The sequence below is a fragment of the Adiantum capillus-veneris genome, chromosome 20 (genome assembly GCF_014529385.1).
Source record: "Adiantum capillus-veneris isolate H3 chromosome 20, ASM1452938v2, whole genome shotgun sequence".
In the NCBI taxonomy this organism is placed as follows: Eukaryota; Viridiplantae; Streptophyta; class Polypodiopsida; order Polypodiales; family Pteridaceae; genus Adiantum; species Adiantum capillus-veneris.
The window spans coordinates 18,303,290-18,325,264 of record NC_140950.1 but is presented as its reverse complement, the minus strand read 5'-3'; the positions used below and the strand labels follow the sequence as shown (position 1 = coordinate 18,325,264).

Genomic DNA, 21,975 nt, shown 5'->3' with positions numbered 1-21,975 from the left:
ATATGCTATGGGAGTCAGGAGCTAAGTGTAAAGGGTTTTGCAGACTCAGATTATGCAGGTGACTTAGACAACGGAAGGTCTACGTCAGGGTATGTCTTTACATTGGCTGGTGGAGCAGTATCATGGCGTTCTAGATTACAAGATTGTGTTACTCAGTCTACTACAGAGGCTGAATATGTTGCAGCTTCAGAGGCATGCAAAGAATCAATTTGGCTTAATCGACTAGTAACAGATTTGGGAATCAAAGAAGAGATGCCTATGTTATATTGTGATAGTCAAAGTGCTATACAATTGGCTCGCAATCCAGTTTATCACTCAAAGACAAAGCATGTGGATGTGAAGTATCATTTCATCAGGGAAATGCTCGAGGATAAGAACCTTCAGCTTGTCAAAGTTCACACCACAGAAAATCTTGTTGATCTACTTACAAAAGGACTTCCCTCAAAGAGCTTTGCGCATTTTCGCAAGCAGTTAGGTGTAGGGTAGTACATCACTTCTCTACATTTCTTGTATCTTAGCTTGTATAGTAGCTTCTCTCACACTTAAAGTACCACATTGGACTTTAAGTGGGAGGTTGTTGGGGTATAAAGCCCAATGTGGTCGCCCAGGTAAGTGGGCGGGCCGCTAGGTATGTACACATATTCTTTTGTAAAAACCTAATAAGAACTCACTATGCTCTACACATTACAGTAGAGCGAGTTCACCATATCGTCGTGCTCTTCTTCTCGCACTCTCTCTCACGTCGCACTTCCGCTCGTACTCCTTCAAGTTAGTGACTCTGGAAGGTGTTCCCCTGCTGTGTGTAAATGGCTCCAGGATTAAATGCTACTACCCTTCACCATAATCCATAGGTTGTACCTGGCATTGCACTCTCTACCATCCTGCCAGCTCACTTCTATCATTTGCCGTATCACGGTCTTTCTTTACCTTCATCTTTGTCCCACTCTTAAACACTGTTCTTCTGGTCTATGTCTGTGTTCTGTACCCCAAGTTTTCAATGGATTCCTGCTCTGTCAAATGAACGCAGTGTATTCTTTCATTAAACATTTTCCTATGGGGTTAATTGTATCAATCTATTTATGGAGTTACTCTCAGGTCTCGATCTGTCCAATTGGATATTTAATTGGGTATTTCTCTCTTCTCATGGACCTTCTCAAAGCTTTCTCATCTTAAGTTCATTGCCATCTTCCCCTCCTTAGTGTCCTTTTCTAGAGTCTGCCTAATTGCTGTATTACTCTTCTTTTCATAGTTGCGATATTCATCTCACATGTGGAATTCAAGATGTGTTGGTTAGCCATGGTGAACATAGCAATCTCTAGCCTCGCCTGCAATACGTTCCCATGCTCTAGTCAGAAACCTGTGCATCGTCACTGTCAATAACAATCTTGCGTCACCCACAACACATCGGTAGTGACCAGCTTCGTCTACATGGAGAAATTGAGACAAATTGACCTGCATGTTGCAGAAGAGAATCTCGTTCAGCTATGTATGCTATTGTGGAAGATTTTGCTCTGCGGAAATACTTCCGAGGATACAATGCACATGTTGATGTATGCTCTATCAAATTTGTCAACTTTCATCTACTTTGAGTGTACGTGTCCCAGGACCCCAAAAAGGGTACTAGCATACTCCCCCAAAAAACCAGAGCATGCAAGAAGCTTTAGCTTCTTGCAGCTTTGTATCTTTTTTTTTCATGCTATCTTTTTTAGATTGCAGCTTTGTATGTTTTTTCCCGGCAATATAAATATAATTATTCTCTCTTAGTAGCAAAAGATAAATCTGTTACCAATGCCGCCGAGCCAGTACTCGAGAGGAAAAAGAAGAAGAGGGCCAAAGTGGTGAAGGACACAGTAGAGTCACTACTGGCATTGCTAGTATCAGAGAGCCAGAGGACAGGGTGACTCACCCAACACGTGCATGCCACTCCTCGTCTACTTCTGCTCCTTGTTCTACTAAGCAAGTGCTCTTCTCGAGTCTTTTTGATCACATTCTTCATGTCCCAGATGCAGCTTCTCCATCTTATGCTCCTCTCCCTACTTCTCCCATCTTCACTCCTACCACAGTGACTACCTCCCATACCCCGCCTGCAGCTCGCTCTTCCTCTCTACCTATCTCAACTACATCTACTCGACCTGTCTGGGCTACACCTTCTATGCATGCTACGAGTTGACAAGCTCTGCCACGTACTAGCCTTGCCCCGCCAGACACTGCTGCGGGATCTTCAGCAAAGGAGGACTCTACCCGCTCTTTCGGCTCTCTGAGGAGATACTGCACGAGTCTAGACATGCTATTGCTACCATTGATCTTGGAGCAGATAGGTTGGATGCTACTCACCAGTTCCACTCAACCACATATGCAGCTATGGAAGGGTATCTGCGTGTTGCAGAGAGTGCGATCACAGATAGAGATAAATACTATTTTAGTTTTGTGCCACGCATTGAGAAGTAGTCTAAAATCTGACGACTTGAGCTGAGATGCAAGGGTTTCGGGAGATGCTACTCCACAGAAGTATGGAGGTTCAGGCCCCAGTGAGTATGGGGTATGGATGGATGGGTCCAGGGACACAGGTACAGTGGGTATGCACAGCCAAGTACTTCTACACATTTTCATGAGACCCTGTACACAGACTCCTGTAGGATATGCTCAGCCTCAGCAGTTCCCATACCATCCTTAGGGGTTTCAGCAGTCGGTCCCCATGCCACAGATGCAGCCGACACAGAGAGTTCCTTGCAATGTCTTTGGTGGTGCACACCACCATTCCCAAGGACCCAGTTTGTTCAGAGCAGAGTCCAGCAACAAACTCCAACCATCAATTTGATGGCTCTCCCTCTAAAGGCCGATACTTCTGGTACAATAGTGGCGACCACTCTCTCCCTTGATAGCACCCGGTTGCTTTGCTGAGCTTTCTCTTGTACTTATGCAGTGCCTTGTGGTTTTTTTTTGTAGTTTCAGTGTTCCTCTCATTGAGACAGTGAGTGGTCTTATGGCAGGCAACCTGTAGTAGCAGGGCTACAATGTCATAGGCACGTGACAGACAGTTAGTTACAGTTGAGCTGGAGTTCACAGTGGAAGGAATTTCGCCTTGACAGTGACACATGGCAGGGTACGAGTGGTAGTCTAGTCGGCAGACCACCACCACCACCACAGTATGGAGATATACTTAGCTGGATTAGATATTTTGTGAGCCGTTGGTGGCTCTCTATGCTTGTATTACCCGTAGCTATGTGGAGTCATTATCATCATTATCTATATTGTATGGTCAAGCGTCTTGAGTTCATGCACAGCACGTCTGCACCATCCCTGCACATTTAAGCCTCGACACCCCCATTGTACCCATGAGTTCTGGGCGTGGAGCTGTGTGTGTTGCCATGCCAAAGTCTGTATTGGTTCATTTGAGTTAGCCGAGTCTCATGCTTTTCAGGTTTTAATGTTAAGTCACTGTGTTTGCTCTGTTATTCATCGTTTTCAGTGTTTTGATTCTATTGGAGTGAGATTTCACGCAGATTGCATTGAGGAGCACCCACTGTAGAGAGCACGACACATTATCTTCGCTACAAGACCCATGAGAGAGCTCATGGGATGATCACCTTTGTCACATAGAGGATCCATACAAAGCCAAATCACTACCTTTTACAAAGGGCTACTCGGGATGGCCCACCATAGGGTAGGTACCCAGTCACACCCTCATTGAGGCATTCTTCTTGATTCAGCCATCCAACTTGGCCGCTTAGGACGCCCGAGGTGTGAGGATCTTCACACCGTAGACGAGGTTTACATCGGACGCTATGGAGAAAAAGAGTTCTTGAAAAAGAGGCCAACTTAAAGTAAGACAGGTGTCTTCTTAGGAGATAATCTTACCTTGGCTCAACTAGCACACGTGATGGAGGCTATGCCAAAGATCAAGGCGGAAAAAGAGAAGGGGAAGGTGGATTTCTACAGAGACGACCACATTGTGATTATGGAGAGGCCTATGGGACCAAAATCAACATTGCTGCTTGGAACTGCAATGGGTCTTTGAGACTGAATATAGGAGCCTTTGAGGACAACTTCACTAGCAAGCGCATCGTATTTTGCATCAGGCACGTGGACAAAGTTTACCACGTGTTAGTGGTTATAGATGGAAGTCTAATGTATAGGAGATAAGATCGGGACAAGGGCTCTCGGAAGAGTGGCCCTAGGGCATTGATAAACAGTACAAGAGATGTGCAAAGCAGAGCCCCAAAAGAATTTTAACTAAAAGCACTTAAGTCCGAAAGCTCCTTCACCAAAATCTAGCGCTCAAAAGTTTCCAAACATGCCAACAGAAATGCGTACAGCTGCCATATGGCTTGTTAGCGCAAAATGCGGAAAAGTTCGTATGGTCTACCACATCAGCATGTCAGTGCTATTGCGGGCTGTCACAGTCTGCCACGTGTCATCCCTGTGTGTGTGTGTCCTATTTTATGAAGCTAGGCCCCCTCGACGGTACGGTTTTTTTCTGTTTCTTCTTCTTCTGCTAGATTTTAGGCCTTGCGTCTGGTTCCTGCAAAACTCAATCAAGTTAGTTTAAGACCCGAAGGCCCCTCAAATACCCTAACACCACGCACATAGCATTCAGATGTAGCTACCGCTTAGAGAAAAATTGACCATGGCACAGAGAATTCAGGCTTTGACCAAGAGATTGGCATGGACTACTGTCCTAGGGAGAGCGAGTCTGAGGCGGGCCGAACGAATACATTGGACCGATGCATCTAGGACCTCGACACAAAAACCCTAATCCTAAAACTCGTTACAGCTTCACGGTCGCAAGCACCCATGCCTACTCGATATACATGCACCTCTTTGTGGAGGATCCAAGGTGCCTTCTTCATGCGCTCACACAGGTTCTTGCAAAGACACTACATAATGCAACAAACACAGGCCTTTCCCCTTATCCCACAGGTATGGGATAAGGGGAAGGTGGCTTTCTATGGAGATGACCACGTTGTGACTATGGAGAGGTGTACGCCTATGGGACCAAACTCAACATTGTTGTTTGGACATGTAATGGGTCTTTGAGACTGGATGTAGGAGCCTTTGAGGACAACTTCACTGGGAGGGACATTGTATTTTACTCAGAGACGCATTAGGCACTTGGACAGATTTTACCACATGTTAGGGGATATCGATGGAAGTCGGCAAGTAGAAAGGAGACAAGATCAAAGCTTAGGGGACTAGGGTCTGCTGACGGAGTGGCTATATTTCACAAAGAGGAGTTACAACTGATGATACACATTACTCGCAGAGATAATCATGCCAGCAATATGTGAGTGAAACTGAGGGCAAAGACTGACAGATACCTATATATTGGTATCTACTATTTTGACCTAGTACGTCAGCTGATGCGGTGCTCAAAGAGCAATCAACAATTAATATTTTGGATGAGGATATATGGGAGTTTTCGAGAGATGGTTTGGGAGATTTCAACGCCAAGACATCGTAGTGCCAATCAGTCTTCTATGACACCTTTGCGGAGATTTTTGTTTGAGAGAGCTTGATACCACTCACATGGGTCATGCCAAAGTCTCACATGATAGAGAGCGGACCGAGTATTGCAGATTTTTTACCTTGATGGGTAATGCACATGGTTTAGCTGTCCTAAATGGTATCGGGAGATTTCGTGAATCAAGCGGTCTCACTTGTTTCCTCATGGAGCTAGTACAGTAGATTACTTCATGAATGCACCCAGTTTCATTCCATGTATTGATGATTTTGTGGTGATCCGTAGGCTGATTGCAGTGATAGTGGTGGATCATGCTGTCTTGACTTGTTCTATTATAGTATAGGTGCATCGTGGGAGGCACCTAGGCCCACTCACTATACATTTACGAGGGAGAGAGACTCTGTCTATATTGATGAGATATACATGCACCTCTATGTAGAGGATCCATGGTGCCCTCTTCATGAGCTCACACAGATTCTCACAGAGACACTACATGATGCATCAACGGAAGCCTTCCCACATAGCCACCCTTCAGAGAGACCTCGTTCTTGGAAGTTGCCCCAGAGCAATTTTTATGATGAAGAGTGTAGAGAGACAAGAGTTAGACTATAGAGGGAGGTGCTCACAGGCATCATCAATCTTAGACAGTCACGGATTACCTTCCGGCGCCTTATGCGATGAAAGAAGAGAGCTAACCTAACTCAGCTGAAGAGGGATTTATATTAACTATTCTTGAGCCAGGACTCAAGTCAAGCTTTAGAAATTGTTTCGTGAACACTCTCCAACACCAGCTATTACATCTACAGACATATGAAGTAACTATGCTACCTCTCAACATGCTCGCTACTGCCCTCGCTCATCCCCTGCGCACTATCTGCACCCCCCTCTCTCGCCATCGCCCCCCCCCCCCCCCCCCCCCCCAGCCTCCCTCGCGCTGCCCTGCCCGCCCACTGCCTGCAATCAGCTTGAGCACGCAGCCAACCCTCAGGTGTCCACCCCGCCACGTCTCAGCCCCCCTCCCGTGCCTCAGCCTGCCGCCTGTCCGCTCCAGCGTCGCACTGACGCTCTTTCCGCATCGCAACCCCCACCCTCTCGGGACTCTCACGAAGCCGCCTGGCCCCCCCTCGCCCGACCCCGCAGAGCCCACCATCCAACTTGCTCTTTCGTCGACAGAGCAAGCGAGCCTTGCAGTAGAGGTGGAACGCTTGCAGGCGACTTCCATCATCTGCAAGATTCTCGGCACCAGACCCAGCAGAGGAGAGATGCGCGATCTTCTCCAGGCCTGCTTTCTTGTCGAGGTGGGCAAGATCTTGGATGTCCAGTTCCTCGAACGTGGCTACTATCAGATAGAGTTCGAGACCTCCAAGATGGCGTCCAAGGTCACCGCGATGAGTCCCTTGGCCATCAGAGCAGTTCGAGCCCACTTTCAACAGTGGAGGCATGGTTTCGATCCAGCTATAGATGTTCTGGTAGAGTAGGCAGACCTTCCCATCTCCATCTGCTTTCCCCGTTTGAGGAGGGAGTACCTACCACTCTTGTCCAGGACAGGCTCACAGATTTGGACTGTCCTGGAGACACCTCGCACGGCAGCCTTTGTGGGTGCCAAGGCGGCCGACATCCCCACAGTACGTATTCTGGTTCGGGACACCCCAACTTTCCTGAAGGTCATCCTACTACCTAGGGTGAGTGGGGATTGGTTCTGTCAGAGCGTGGAGTATTCGGGCCTCCAGACATCCCCACAGTACGTATTATGGTTCGGAACACCCCAACTTTCCCGAAGGTCCTCCTACTACCTAGGGTGAGTGGGGGTTGGTTCCGTCAGAGCGTGGAGTATCCGGGCCTCCCTAATCATTGTTTCATTTGCAGACAGATGGGCTATTTGGCAAAGGCCTGTCCTCGCAGGAGACCTCGACCCATAGCGCAGGCGCAGCCTCCCAAGGCTGAGCATGCCCAGCAACTAGACACACAAGACGCACAGGCTGGTACCTCGACTGAGACCAGCGATCAGACAGCTGACGATTGGCAGCAGGTGCTTGGCCACAGCCGAGAGGGGAGGGCTCGCCCCACTGCTCCCCCAGTGGCCGACCTTCTGCAGCTCAACAGCACTGGGTTTCGACTGGGAACCGTTTTGACTCCCTTCAGCAAGACTCGCCTGAGGAGGCCCCGTCCACTTCAGTTCCTCCTCCTCCACCTGCTTCTCCCTCAGACGCTGCCGCTTCGCCTCCTCCCCCTCCCCCACCTCCACCTCTGCCTGCCGTCCCCCCTTTATCCTCGGTGGGGCCCACAGTCTCATCTCCCAACCCCTCCTCCACTCCCCCTCAGACGCATGGGATTGGACACACGTCTGCCATGAGGAAATCTCTTGGTAGTGATTTTTCCATGAGCCGTGTGGCTCGAGAAGGACTTCCCCACCTAAGGCCGTCTTTTTTGGTGCAGACTTCTCCTTTTGCAGTCGTCCCTAGACGTTTGACTTGCTTCGACATTCACAGATGCTGGGACTTCTTCGACTACAACTTCACACGGTTCCTCGGTGACTTCTCCCGACTTGGAGGAGGCTTGCTTTCGAGTCCACATCATCTTTCTAACAGCTAAAAGCATTGAAACTTTGGACACAGCGGTGGGTTTCTCCTTTCCGCTGTGCAGCAGGGATTCTACAGAGTGGGCCCAACACACTGTTCTTGACTGGCTCCAGATTCAGGCTACTGAGTTCTCACACCACACATGGGACTTAGGAGTGACAGATTTGGTGCAGACACTTTGGCCTCTTGCCAAGTTCAGCGTGACGCCTCTGGATGCAGCGGGTTGCAGACACATTGTGGTGCATTTGTTTGCTGACACTTAGAGCCCTCCTTGTTATGTATTTGTATATGAGAATTCTTGGACAGGGGATGTAGCCCTTCGGGCTGCACTCTCGGCTTGGGCATGGGCGGGACAGTCACTCCTTTCGCGCTTGTTCTATTTTCTCTCACTGACTCCATGAGGATCATCTCATGGAATGTACAGGGATTAGGAGGACCCCAGTTTCAGCGTCAGAGGGGTCAGTTACATTAGGAGCTTCAGAGATGCCTTGTGGGTGGTGAGTTTGACATTCTTATGCTACAGGAGCATCATCTTTGTGAGAGTTACATTAGACGGTGTGGTCAGATTTTGTGTGGTCGCTATGAGACGTTTTGGTCAGCTGCATTTGGACCTGGAGGCATTCAGGGAGGGATATGTATGACTATTGCGGATTCTTTGCAGCAGGCCATTGTGGGAAAAGGGATTATTGTGCCAGGCACGGCTCAGTGGATCACTATGCAGGTTCAAGGTTGCCTTGTGGGCTTCCTGAACATCTATGTGCCCAATGTGGCGAGTGCACGTGCAGACTTTTTGTCTCATATTGTTCAGTCTCTGCCTCAGGCAGAGCAACGGTGCATTGGGGGTGACTTAAACATGTTGGAGGACCCCTCAGACAGGATTGGAGGTAGTCATACTACTGTGCATGGGGTTGAGTTGGCAGCTTGGGAGAGGTTTTGTATGACTGTGGGTTTTAGATATGTGTCAGCATTGTAGCTTTGTGAGGCCCCTAGACAGCCTGGCCTTCTCTCGTTTGGACCGCAAAGTGGGAGGAGTGAATCTATCTCGGATAGATCGCTTCTACACTAATGATCACTTTTGTGACTTGGGTGGGACAGTTTGCATTCTGGCTAGGACTTCCTTTTCGGACCATGCACTAGTGATCCTCACAGTGACAGATAGACAGAGGAGGGGGAGCACGATGTTACGTATCCCTGGGAGGGTCTTGGTAGACTCTGCACTCAGAGAGGGAGTGATGGCTCTTTAGACAGAGAGCTTAGACATGCAGGACTCTCCTGCTGACAGAGTGGCCTCAGGACTTGCTCAGCTTAATTGACTCTTTCTTCAGGATTCTTCGGCCCGCATCTGGCTGCAGTGAGAGAGGATGGGCAGCGTCACTCGCGGGGCATTGCTTCCTTGCAAAGGATGCAGGAGCAGCATCCAGACAATCCTTGGTTGGAGGATCAGTTGCAGCAGGCTCGCCAGGAGCTTGCCACCACAGAGGAGAGGCGCCATGAGTTTGCTTTCGATCGACAAGAATCTCAGTGAACCCAGGTGGGTGACAGAGTGACTGAGGCTTTCTTTGAGGCAGTTGGACCCCGGCATACGCATACCAAGGTCAGCCAGTTGAGGAGGCCCGACGGGTCAATTGCTTTAGAGCCTGAGGATGCGAGCATTTGCTACTTACTTTTACATGACCTGCTATCAGCAGAGCCTCAGTCAAAGAGCCAAGATGCATGCAGAGAGCAGGTTTGGGCACAAATGCCTTGTGACCGAGGAGATGCGCCAGAGGCTTGAGCTGCCTCTACAGCTAAAGGAGCTTCACGTAGCCCTCAAAGCACTTCCCTGTGTTAGCTGTCCAGAAGAGGATGGTTTGACTACCAGTTTTTTCTTAGAGTACTGGGACTTGCTTGGCTCAGATCTCTGCACTGCTTTTCAGTACATCCTGCACACAGGAGAGATGCTTCACAGCATGAGTGAGGGTCTGATCTACCTCATTCCCAAGGAGAGTGGCTCCTTGGATGAGATTCGACAGTGGCGATCGATCACCATCCTCAACTCAGCCTACAAAATTCTTGCCAAGGCTTTGAGTTTGAGGATTCAGCCACTTCTTGAGAGCATTATACATGGGACACAAACTGGTTTTGTCAAGGACTGTAGTATCCTTGACAACATCTTTACGTTCTAGGAGGCTTCTGTCCTCGCTCGCCTCCGTGGTGAGAATCTGGTGATACTTCTTCGCGAGTTTGAGAAGGCCTATGATAGAGTTGACTCAGACTTTTTGGAGGGCACTCTACGTAGGATGGGCAAGATGGCATTTGGGCAGTCTTCGACAGATTCAGTAAACAGGCCCACTTTATTTCCAAGACAGTGAAGCCCGATCATTTGGCGAAACTGTTTGTCTGACAGATATTTTGAATATATGGCATGCCTGATTCCATTGCTTTGGACACAGATCCCCGGTCTACTAGTTGTTTTGAAGAGCAATCTGGGAGAAAATTGGCACGCGGTTGCAATTCTGTCCTTGTTCCACCCGCAGACAGATGGGCAATTTGAGATAGCCAATTCAATGGTTTTCAATTCCAGAGAAAGGGGATCAGATGATAGCGCATCTTAGGGTTCCTATGATTGTTGCGACTGACGTGCCACCGGATAGGGGAAGCTAGTGAAGCTAGCCACAGGTCCCAAGGCACTAGGAAATAAAGGAAAAAGAGAATCAGCTGGTGGATCAAAGATTTCCCAAGACTCGGGATAAGATTTTTAAAGAAGATCAGTACGATCTAGATCTGGATACTGCTTTTGCCAAGGTGCACAAGGCACTTGAGAAGTCTCAAGCATAGCATAAGAAGGCAGCCAACAAGATTTGACACGACTTGCAGCTGAAGGAGGATGATTTGGATGCTCTTACGGCTTGAGAAGGCACCTCTTAGGAAATGAAAGGGAAAGGAAGAGCTTTTTCCAAAGCTAAGAATGCGATACTATGGCCCTTTCCAGTTTCAAGAGAAGATAAATGATGTATCCTTTAGACTGAAGCTGCCAGAAACTTGGAAGATTCACATTGCTTTTCATGTGAGTCTCTTGAAAAAAGAAAAAATTCAAGGGTGAGGTGCCAGTCGAGAGGGAGCCTGAGGCACAACTTGAATTGGAAGAGAGCGAGGAGATTCTCGTTTTGGAACAGATATTGACTCACTAGAAAAGAAAAGAGAAAGGTAAAGTGAACGGCGATTCTTAGTTCAGAACCATCTGGCATTGAATGCGAAGTGGATGGAGGAGGAGGACCTAGCAGATACTCCTTAGATTTGGAACTTTACCTTGAGATTTTTGGTCTAGCTTCGACTTTTCCGAGAGATCCCGTGGATCAGCAAGGTTGAATCTGGTACAGACGGGACTCCACAAGAGGGGAGTCACTCCCCTCCTTTGTCACAGGTTACCATGATGGAATAAAGTCACTGATTTTCTTTTGGATTTCAGGGATATTGATGGGCTGATAGTATTCTGCTAGATGACTTTATGAAAGAAGTACTTCAACATGGGAATTCCCGAAACTGATTGTGATTGATGAACACTCTAACATGTGACTATGTTTGAATGCTTGACTGAAAGACGAAATGACTGCAGCATTTCGGTTTTGAGAATCTCTATAGACATGATCGCAATAAGAATTAGTTAATCCAACATCAGTGAGGTCCGAGATGGATCGAGATGCGATTGCTAAATACGTTGCTGGCAGTCATGGCCTAAGATTTGGAATGAATTTTTATGTGATTGATTTGATTTGAATGTGATGTGAACGTTCGGTGACTATCGTCTTTGTGCAAGTGCTGGATTTGTGTCGTCTAGTGCGTCAGTACTTAAATTAGTGTCTATGGAATTGGTTTATGGCTTATGTCTGTTTTTGCAGGCGTAATCGAGGGCGATTACAATTCTTTCAAGAGGGGTATATCACAAACTGATGACGTGTCATGACCACCCGCGGCAGAGACTGTACGAACATGCCGCAATTCGCGCTGATAGGCTGTACAGACGGCCGAAATTTGCATTGACATGTTGATGTGGCAGTAGTATAGATTTCCACGTTTTGCGCTGACGAGGCAGGTTGTACGGATTTTCGGAAATTACGCTAGCGGATTTTAGGCCAGTAGCTTTTGAGTTTATTGCTTTTTGGGACTCTGCTTTTGGGCATCCCTTGTAAGAATAAAAGAGCCGTTGGGGCCTCACTCTTCAGAGCATCAAGACGCAGAGTCTAAGAGCAGAGGTCCCTCGGGAGTTGAATTTTGCAATGATTAATGATAAAGAAATACCGAAAGGGACGCCAGACTTTGGGGCCAATACTTTTGGGCACGGAACTTGATGTAGAGTCTAAGAGCAAAGGTCCCTCGGGAGTTGAATTTTGCAATGATTAATGATAAAGAAATACCGAAAGGGACGCCAGACTTTGGGGCCAATACTTTTGGGCATGGAACTACGCAGGCCGTGTCAACTCTCTCTCTCTCTCTCTCTCTCTCTCTCTCTCTCTCTCTCTCTCTCTCTACCTGAGTCCTGGAGATTATCTACTATTGTACCTCTCTTCAAGGCAGGGAACCCACGGTGCCAGGGAACTACTGTACTATTATGATAGGGCACACATTGGCACGGTTGTATGCATCCATTCTTGAACAGCAACTGACTAAATGGACAGAAAATGAGGGCATACGAGCAGCAGGACAGGCTGGATTCAGGAGGGGTTTCTCCACTTTGGACCATATTCTTGCACTCAGAGTCATTATTGAAGAGGGCCGGGCACATGGGAGACGGATGTATTTGTTGCTTTGTGGACTTCCGCAAAGCATTTGACACAGTGTCGAGGGCCAGATTGATGCACAGGCTACTGAAGTTGGGAGTACCCACAGAGATCATATGGGGGATCATGGCTTTATACGGCTCAGTGATACTGGCCAGGTACGCACTCTTGAGGGGATTTCTGACATTGTTCATTCCACTATTGGAGTGAAACAGGGGTGTCCTTTGTCCCCTACACTTTTTGGTATGTATGTAGATGAGGTCTCTAACTACATTGACAGAGAGGGTGACAGAGGCGCTCAGCTAGCAGGGACATGGATCCCTTTATTATTATATGCTGATAATATTGTGTTGATATCAGAGTCGCCAGAGGGCATGCAGAGACAGTTGGATGCATTGCACAACTTTGCAGAGGATAGTGGACTGTCTGTGAACCTTGGTAAAACCAAGGTTATGGTGTTTAACACCACACCACAGTGGGTCAAGAGATCGGCACCTACACTTGTATATGGTCAGGACACTGTGGAGTACACAGATGAATATACATATCTGGGGGTGGTATTCACAGGACCGAGGTTTACTCTGAGGAGAGCAGCAGAGACTAGATTGTCCAGAGCCTATGCGGCATTGGGAGGGCTAGAGAGGATGTGTTCGCAGGTTCAGTTTCAAGAACCACGAGAAAAGTTATGGCTCTTTGATACTTTGGTTGCTTCAGCTATGCTTTATGGGGTCCAGGTTTGGGGACCATCTGTGAATCATGACAGTTGGAGGAACATGGAGAGACCCTTGGTATTTATGATATCCCGGATGATTAGAGCCAAGGCCTCGGTATCACATGCGATTATTCGAGCGGAGGTAGCCGCCCCTCCTATAGAGATTGAGGCTCTTACCAGATCAGTGTCCTTTATGCACAATCTATGGGATACACATAGAGGCAGATATACTAGATTGGCTCTTGAGTCCTCTAGACAGTTAGCGATGCAGGGAGAGGCAGCATGTTGGTTGTAGTTTTCTTTGTTTGTACCCAGACTTGGTACTAGACTCATCATTGTAATCAGTTGGTCTCATAGGTCATTTTGGCCTTTTGTAGACGTTAATATATCATTTCATTTCTCTCTCTCTCTCTCTCTCCCACCTGAGAGTAGAATTTGCAAGTTATCCGGAATGGAGCCTGAGACAGAATTACACTATATAGGCCACTGCATAGTATACTATGAGATACGTGGGCATTTTCATTGCCTCTTTAAAGAAGGCTTTGGACCTCTAGATAGAATCATGCAATACCAAGATCAAAGATGCTTAGGCTTGTACCTACTGGAACTACATCGGCACAGGGATAATCTAATGAGAAGACAAAGAGCACTACAGCCTCAGAGACTGATCACAGATTTCTTCGGATCGAGAGAAGCAGGAGTGGAAGGGGAAGCAAGAGGCCAGCAGCCAGCACAAATGAGTACCCACATTCATACCAAAGGCACCCTAATTGACAGAGCGATTGAGCTTAGGAAATCGAAACGACCACGACCAAGATGCAGAAGCACACTTCACCGGAGGAGAGTACAACAAAGGATTAAAAGCATTCTAGCCAGACACCCAGAATGCTCCTAAGAAGTTTATTTAATACTTTGTATTTAGTTTTTCACATTTACTTTCACACTTAGTACTTTAGTACTAAGGTACCCAGACATTGTAACGGATTCACCACTTTTGTATCAGTTTGGTCTCATAGGTCATTCTGGCCTTTTGAAGACGTTAATATAACATTTCATTTCATTTCATCTCTCTCTCTCTCTCTCTCTCTCTCTCTCTCTCTCTCAAAGTTCAGTGATTATGAAGCTTCTGTTTATGGTGAGCATACAAATCAACTCTAGAAGGGGTACATAAGGGTCTGCAATTGCTAATGCTCTTTAGATCCCAGATGCATATATTCCCTGTCTCTCTCTCTCTAGAGAAATGATATCTAGGGTGGCCCTGTCTTTGTATGGCCCTCTGTTGTGTAGTGTACTAACAATCTAGTGAAAAAGATATGTATGCATATTTTGCTGCAACTCCAATAGGCCTTGGCGATATTGCTGAATATTGTATCCCTGGAATCAGAGAGAGTGGAGCAAGTACATAATCTACTATATTGTGCTCATTTAAAATCACATGGATTTGTAATACTTCTCTCCAAAATTTCTTGCTGCAAGAATCTCACGTGGTCTCTTCTATTGTAGAAAATATGTTTCTCCTTGCATTTCTTGTTGCTCATGGGATGAGGTATTAGACCATTATAATGTTAGGCTTTAACAGCGTTCTTGGATCCTTATATGGTAGTTGCAACAATCTCTTTCATCATGTGGATAACCAAGGGTCATCAATGCTCACTTGTGACATTTTCGCATCTATTCTAGGACCAAGTGATGTAATGAGAAGATTGGTTTCATGCTAAATTTGTGTGTGCATGAGGGAGGGAGGAAAGCAGTCTAAAAGAAGAGACACAGCAGACTTGATGAAATTCCAGGATATGGGGATATTCATGTGGTGAACTCAAGGGAGATGGTTTTTGTTATGATTTTTGTGTCATTTGACATGATCTTGGGAGCCTACCTTATTGGTAACATGACAGCAGTAATTGTCAAAGGATCAAACACAGAGAAGTTTCGTGATAAAATGACAGCATTGATAAAGTACATGAACAGAAATAGGCTGGACAGGGACATACGCTCACAGCTAAAGAACCATTTGCGGCTTCAATATGAGGCTCAGTTTACTGAAGATGGTGTTGTGCAAGATCTACCGCTATCGATTCGATCTAAGGTTTGAGTGAGTCACTTTCCTTTTCGTTTTGTCACATGTCTTCCTCAGTATTTTGTTTCGGAATGTCCAAACTTTGTTGGTCATCCGTCTGAGTTTTTCCATGATACTCAAATGTGAAGAACAGAGGTAGCATGAAACCCTGTAAAATGGCGTGTTTCTTGTTGTGAAGTAAACTTTGATGCTACCAAACTTACAGGGTCTGTGAGTTTGGGAGATGATTCTTTCCCTTTGTCCACCTTGCTCTCTGTAACATAGCGCCAATATAAGTGACAAAAGGTTAGCTTCATGTGATGCTTCTCTTGTGCCATTGAAACAATAGGTCACGCTTCATTTTTCATGGTTTTGCTGTTGCAATAGAAAGTCTTTTTATGCCTTTACCCGGGACTACACCTCGTTTCGTATTGCTATTGGGGTGATATATAACAGACTCGTTTCTTGCTTTGCCATGATGATGAAACAATGTGTTTGAATTTCTTACAAACAATACCATGCATGTGTGCTAGTAAATTTAATGGGTTCTCTTCTCATGACAACAGTACTATGGGGCACCACATATTGGGGATGTTTCTGTAGATGGGCTGTATGATTGTTTGTCCTTTTCCTTCATTCATAATTTTTAATTTTTTGCTTTGAGGATGTCATTAAAATGCTGTTTCTGTGCTGAGATTACGTGTATAAATTTGACACCAGGTTGCTCAGTCGCTGTACATGGCCACTGTTGAGAGAGTTAGTCTTTTCAATAATTGTTCAACAGAATTTATGAATCAGATGGTAAGGATCCAAACAAATTCTATTTGGGTGATTGTCAATGATTTTGTTTTGTAAGCCTTCTCTGAATTTGCAGGGCATGCGGGTGCATGAAGAGTACTTCTTACCAGGAGAAGTCATAATGGAGCAAGGAAATGCAGTTGATCAGATCTACATAGTGGCTTATGGAGCACTGGTTAGATTTTTTTTTAAATTGTTGTTTTTATTTTCCTTCGCTTTTTCAACTACGAAGTTCTTACTAGTCATCCCTCCAATTGTAGGTTAAATCTTGATTGAAAGTATACATGATGTATCCTTGGGTCCTAGTTTCATTTATAACATCTCCTAATTCAAAGGATGCACATGCCCTTCTCTCTGTGCTGAAAGTATCACAAGAGGTCTGATAGACCTAGGAATGCTTTGCTAATTGGATGAAGGATGTCGTTTTGACAGGTTGAAGTAGTCATCAATCTCGATGGGACCGAAGAAATAATTTCAAACTTGGAAGCAGAGAGCGTGTTTGGTGCAGTGGCGGTCTTATGCAGCATTCCCCAGCCTTATACAATACGTGTGGTTGACCTCTGCAAAGTTCTACGACTTGATAAGCAGGTTCTTTTCAATATAATGCGTATATATTTTGCAGATGGGCGCCAGGTTTTGACAAATATCTTGAAGGTATGATTTGCTGCAAACCTGCAGCTTAGATTTTTCAAAATATTCAATATTTTGTGAGTAAATTTTCTTAGATCAAAACCGCTTTCTTAGTTACATGTTAGGAGTAAAGGGTGCTTGTTAGATACCTTCCTTGATGCTGTAGTGCATGTACCTAGGGGATCTTTAAAAGGCTCTTGTATGCACAACATTTGGAAGACTTGATAAGATCGATCGCCCTCGGGGCTGCATCTAGCTCTTTTATGTAAATGGCCTGTTTGGGAATATAAGATGGTGCACATGGAACTCATTGTTTATAGCAGGTAGTCTTACATGCAATGCTCTCCATTGGAAGGCCACGTGAACATGTCATTTGTTGTACTCAGCTGAAGCTGGTAAGGCTATTTATTAATTGGTTCTTTTGGTGTAGTTTGGAAAGGATGATACAAGGCTGAGTCCGCTGGAGACCGACATCAGTTTTTTGATTGCAGAGCAAGAAGTGGAACTTTCCTTAAAGGTGAACAATGCTGCCTATCATGGGAAAACCTCCCATTTGAAGTCACTCATCAAATCAGGTGCTGATGTAAACAGAGCCGATTACGACGGAAGGACTCCTTTGGTATTACCCAATGCTTTGAGGTTGTCAGATTATGAGATGATTAATGTCCTCTTTTTCAACTTCCTGTTTCTCTGCTGTGATCAGCATTTGGCGTCAGTCAAAGGGCATGAGGAAATAGTGCGTTTCTTGGTGCAAGAAGGTGCAGAAGTAGATGTCGAAGGTGATTGCTCTCGTTTTTTATTGATCATGGGATTCCTTTTGTCTTTTGGCATTACCTGTGATTTTTCAATCTTTAATAAAATATAAGAACATGTCATCCTACAGATAAATTTGGCAACACGCCGTTGATTGAAGCAGTGAAGGGATGCCATAGTCAAGTTATAAAAATTCTGCGCTCAGCAGGAGCAAGTTTAGTGGAGAGAAATGGAGGAGTCCACTTGCGCAATGCAGTCCTCACTGGTAACTTGGAACTAGTAAGGAGCCTGTTGGAGAACGGCCTCAATTCTAACAGCCGTGACCACAATGGCCGAACCGCCCTTCATATTGCCACTTCAGAGGGTTTGGTAATGATGGTTCGGGTGTTGCTGGAGCATGGAGCAGATCTCTATGCTAAAGACAGGTTTGTTATTTCACTTTTTGAAAGAGTAGGAGTGGCTATCAGAGTTGTGATGGGACGCTCTGGTTTAGTATTAGATGGACCCAATCCAACTGTTCTATTTTAAGTTTTTAGTCATTGTTCAGAAGTTTCTCTACAATGTTATCAAAGCGTTCAACCCACATTTCATTTTGGTGATGGTAGTAGCACTTAGCAGGGTGACCTGAAATTGTCTTCACTTTTTGTTGATTGAATGGTTTGAGATGCATCTGTAGTCAGGTGCATAGAAAGAGTACGCAATGATGGAATTTACCTGAGTTGACTCCATTGATAGAGAACTATGATTCACCACTGGATCCATTCCCCCTTCAAGGCGGATAGGTTTCATTGGATAGCTTGGGCTACGTATCCACATCGAATCAGTTCCCCAATCATGTAATGCATTTGTGTGTCGGAGCCATGGTCTTCCAATGAGTAATGGAAATTCGCCCTCTATCTGAGGGAGGCGAATGACAACAAAATCTAAGTTGAATGTGAAGTCATGTACCTGTAGAGGAACTTTGTCTACTATTCCCACAGGAGACAGTTCTCTGGTCTGCCAAAGTCACTGTAAAGGGAGCGGGCCGGGTAGGTTGGAGACCCAATGCCAACATAGTGAATTCGGGCATCAAGTTGATACCCGATATACCATCCACTATGACACAAGAGAAGTCGCACCCTAGAATAGACTCAGTGAGACGAGGACTCTTGTAATCAATGAGCGGAGCAACGGGAAATGAAATCATGTAGGACTCTAAGGGCATCACTGGTAGGTGCCCGCCACTAGACCCTGCACCAGGATACAGAGACTGAATGACCGAAAGGGTGTCACTCCGAAAATTTGCATCAAGTCAAAGCTTGTCGTACAATGACACCTGCTGAAAGGTGTTTTTCAAGATAGTCTCTGTTGTAGGCTTCTCTCTTTTGGTCAGTGCTTGCTCTGGTATCTTGAGCTTGTGCAAGTCCTCTACTGCTTCCATGAAGGCACCATCAATATATGAGAGAAGAGAGGTAGGTTGGCTCTTGGCACTACCTGTTGGTTTGTCTAGGGGAGGTTGACTCATTTGTGTGATTGAGATGAAAAAGTTAGACCGTCAGGGAGGCTGAGACCAAGAGCAGCTCTTTGTGCCCGTTTGAGCACACTAGCAGGCTCTTCCACCTGTTTCAACCCATTTTGAGAGGCAACTACAAGAGTGGAAGGCGGTGCCTGTGGAATGGTGCTTACTATGATTAGGTTGATCTTTGGGAATGTAAACTTCAGCTGGATCTGGCTTGTGCTTATTACAGACGTGGATGCGCATTGTTTTGGGCAGTCTTTACTAAAGTGATCCTTAGCTTCAGGGCAGTGTTGGCGAGGGGACCCGTCTGGCAACGGACATTTGCTCTGATAATGTCCATACTCCCTGCACCTGTAGCACAAAATTGGCCTATTGGAGGGGCGAGGTGGTCCGTCCCTTGCTGCATGGGGACGGATGTTGATGTGTAGAAGCTTTGGGGAGTTGAGGGAGCATTAGCATGATAAAAGCTGGGAGATGCAAATTTGTTGTGCATACCTTGCATAGGAGGTGTTGTCAGCAGAGGTGGCATAGGGTTTTGATGGCCATAGGGTGAAACCATGTTGGATGTAGGTTTCAACCCTTGTTGAAGGTTGGGGGCGAGGCTCTGTTGTACTTTCCGCATTCCCTTCAAATAATAGCACTCTTTGTCATCATGGCCAGGTTTCTCGCAGAAATGGCAGTAAGCTCGAAGTGGGCAGTCCTGAGGAGGATGCCCCGGAGAGCGACAGGAGGAACACCACACCATTGGCGGCTCCTTGCATGGTCGTCAGCATCTTCTGAGGAGAATCCCTTGAAAGTAGGAAACTTGATATATATACCTTGGCCAAAACACTGGTCAACTCCTCCATGGCCTCTTGCTCAGGAGCTTGTTGCTCAGTAGCTTGGGAAGGTGACCTAGCAGATGTAGAACCGGATGGAGGAATGGATGATGCCGTATGTGGAGGTATGGGTGATGGGGTTGGTGGACTTCTACTAGGTACCAGGGGTTGATACCTTTTGTGGTAGTACTCTAGAGGACTCAGTAGTGCGCTTTGACGCTCTAATGACCGCCTTGTATGTGTCATGCAGTAACCACAAACCCTACCAAGCTTTGGGCAAGAAGACCTTTAACTGGCTGAACACCGGTCTAGACTCTACTAGACCAGGGCGAGTGAATAGACCACCTGGCTGGTGGACCAAGGATGAGGAAGGACTAGACTAGGACGAGAGCTTGGTTGGACCAGGGCGAGAGAGGACCATACCAGCAGGGCGAGAGACTAGGTCAACTAGACTAAGCTGTCTAGGGTGAAACTGGACCAGACCAGCAAGCTGCATAGGGCAAGGCGAAGTAGGCGAGGCTAGGTAAACCAGCTAGCTCCTCGATTTGTACCTCAACAAAGAGTGAGACTTCAGTTGAGGTCCCACCGGGCGTGCCAAAAATGAGAGCACCTGTAGCGCGGATAGTGTGTCGTGCTCTCTATAGTGGGTGCTCTTCAGTGGAATGTGCGTGACATCTCACTTAAAAAAGAATGAAAACACAGGAAACAATAGATAATAGCAAATCAACACAGAGACACAACAGCAGACCAAAACATATGGACTCGACTATCTCAGCTTCAACCCAGAACTCACGCGTACAATGGGGGTATTGAGGCTCAGATGTGCAGGGATGGTGCAGACGTGCTGTGTGTATAGACTCTCCACTCTAGACGACAACGCTGGACCATATATGAAGAAGATGATAATCATAACCCAACAGCTACTACTCATATGTACAACCATAAAGAGCCACCAAAGACTCATAAATGTCAGCCATCTAAGTCTACCTCCAAACTGAGTGGTGGTGGTGATCTGGCCACAATGTCCACTAGACCACCGTCCGTATCCCTGCCAATTGTCATTGCCCAGCCCAGAGAGAGTCCGTTTAGTGTGAACCACAAACCAGACCAACTGTACTAACTGTGTGTCCTATGAAAGTGACACTGTAGCCTGCTACACTAGAGTCCTGAGTCTTTTGTTCTGTCCAACAACGTACATCTGCACTCTCCCTAGAGAGTCGGAGCCTCGACACCCCCTTTGTATCTGTGTGTCATGGGCTTGGAGCTGAGTGTGCTGCCAGCCAGAGTCTGTACTGGCTCCATGAGTTAGTCAAGTTCCATTGAGTTTGGAGTCTGCTGTTGTGTCATTTGAGTTTCCTCTTTTCCATTGCTCTGTAGTGTTTACATTCTGTTGGAGTGAGGTTTCTTGCACATTGCACCGAGGAGCACCCACAATAGAGAACACAACACACTTTTTTTGCTATACAGGTAACTTCAAGCTTTTTTTGAAATCGAAAATTCATATAACTCCTTTATTCCTTGTCCCTTCAAGCTAGCAAGGCTAGTTTGTTTAGAGTTTACACAGAGGTATATGAACTCACATATCATGTTTGATGGCTGCCCCCGAGCAGGTGGGGCAAAACACCTCTACAAGAAAGTAAGCAGTTCGGGGGAAGCGTTTTCATGAATGTTCTCAAGGATGCAGTGATGTCAAAGGAAGCATCGACTGCTCAGAGCACAGTGACACCATCGTTGGACAGATTAACAGGTATCAGTTTTGAATTATACATTGAAAGGATCCATGAGTAAGCAATCTTATCTTTTGGGGAATTTTGTGATAAAAAAGAGGGAATTTTGAGGGCATAAGGTTTCATTTCAACATTGTCATTTGGTTCAAGTGGGCAGTCTAGCTATGTGGCTTGTAAACTGATGCC

The 21,975-nt window shown here is 46.2% G+C and overlaps 1 protein-coding gene across 3 annotated transcripts in view; it reads left to right on the top strand.

Annotated features, from left to right (window-relative positions):
• Positions 1 to 21,975, top strand: part of LOC147432185 (potassium channel KOR1-like) — a 57,328-nt gene that overhangs the window by 33,918 nt on the left and 1,435 nt on the right. For 2 of the 3 annotated variants that reach the window (XM_086492171.1, XM_086492170.1), the window contains 8 exons: positions 15,300 to 15,595; positions 16,286 to 16,366; positions 16,440 to 16,538; positions 16,796 to 17,017; positions 17,424 to 17,612; positions 17,697 to 17,772; positions 17,877 to 18,171; positions 21,673 to 21,809. In XM_086492171.1, the coding sequence (XP_086348297.1) occupies positions 15,300 to 15,595; positions 16,286 to 16,366; positions 16,440 to 16,538; positions 16,796 to 17,017; positions 17,424 to 17,612; positions 17,697 to 17,772; positions 17,877 to 18,171; positions 21,673 to 21,809 (1,395 nt within the window). The other variant, XM_086492172.1, reaches the window with a different exon arrangement.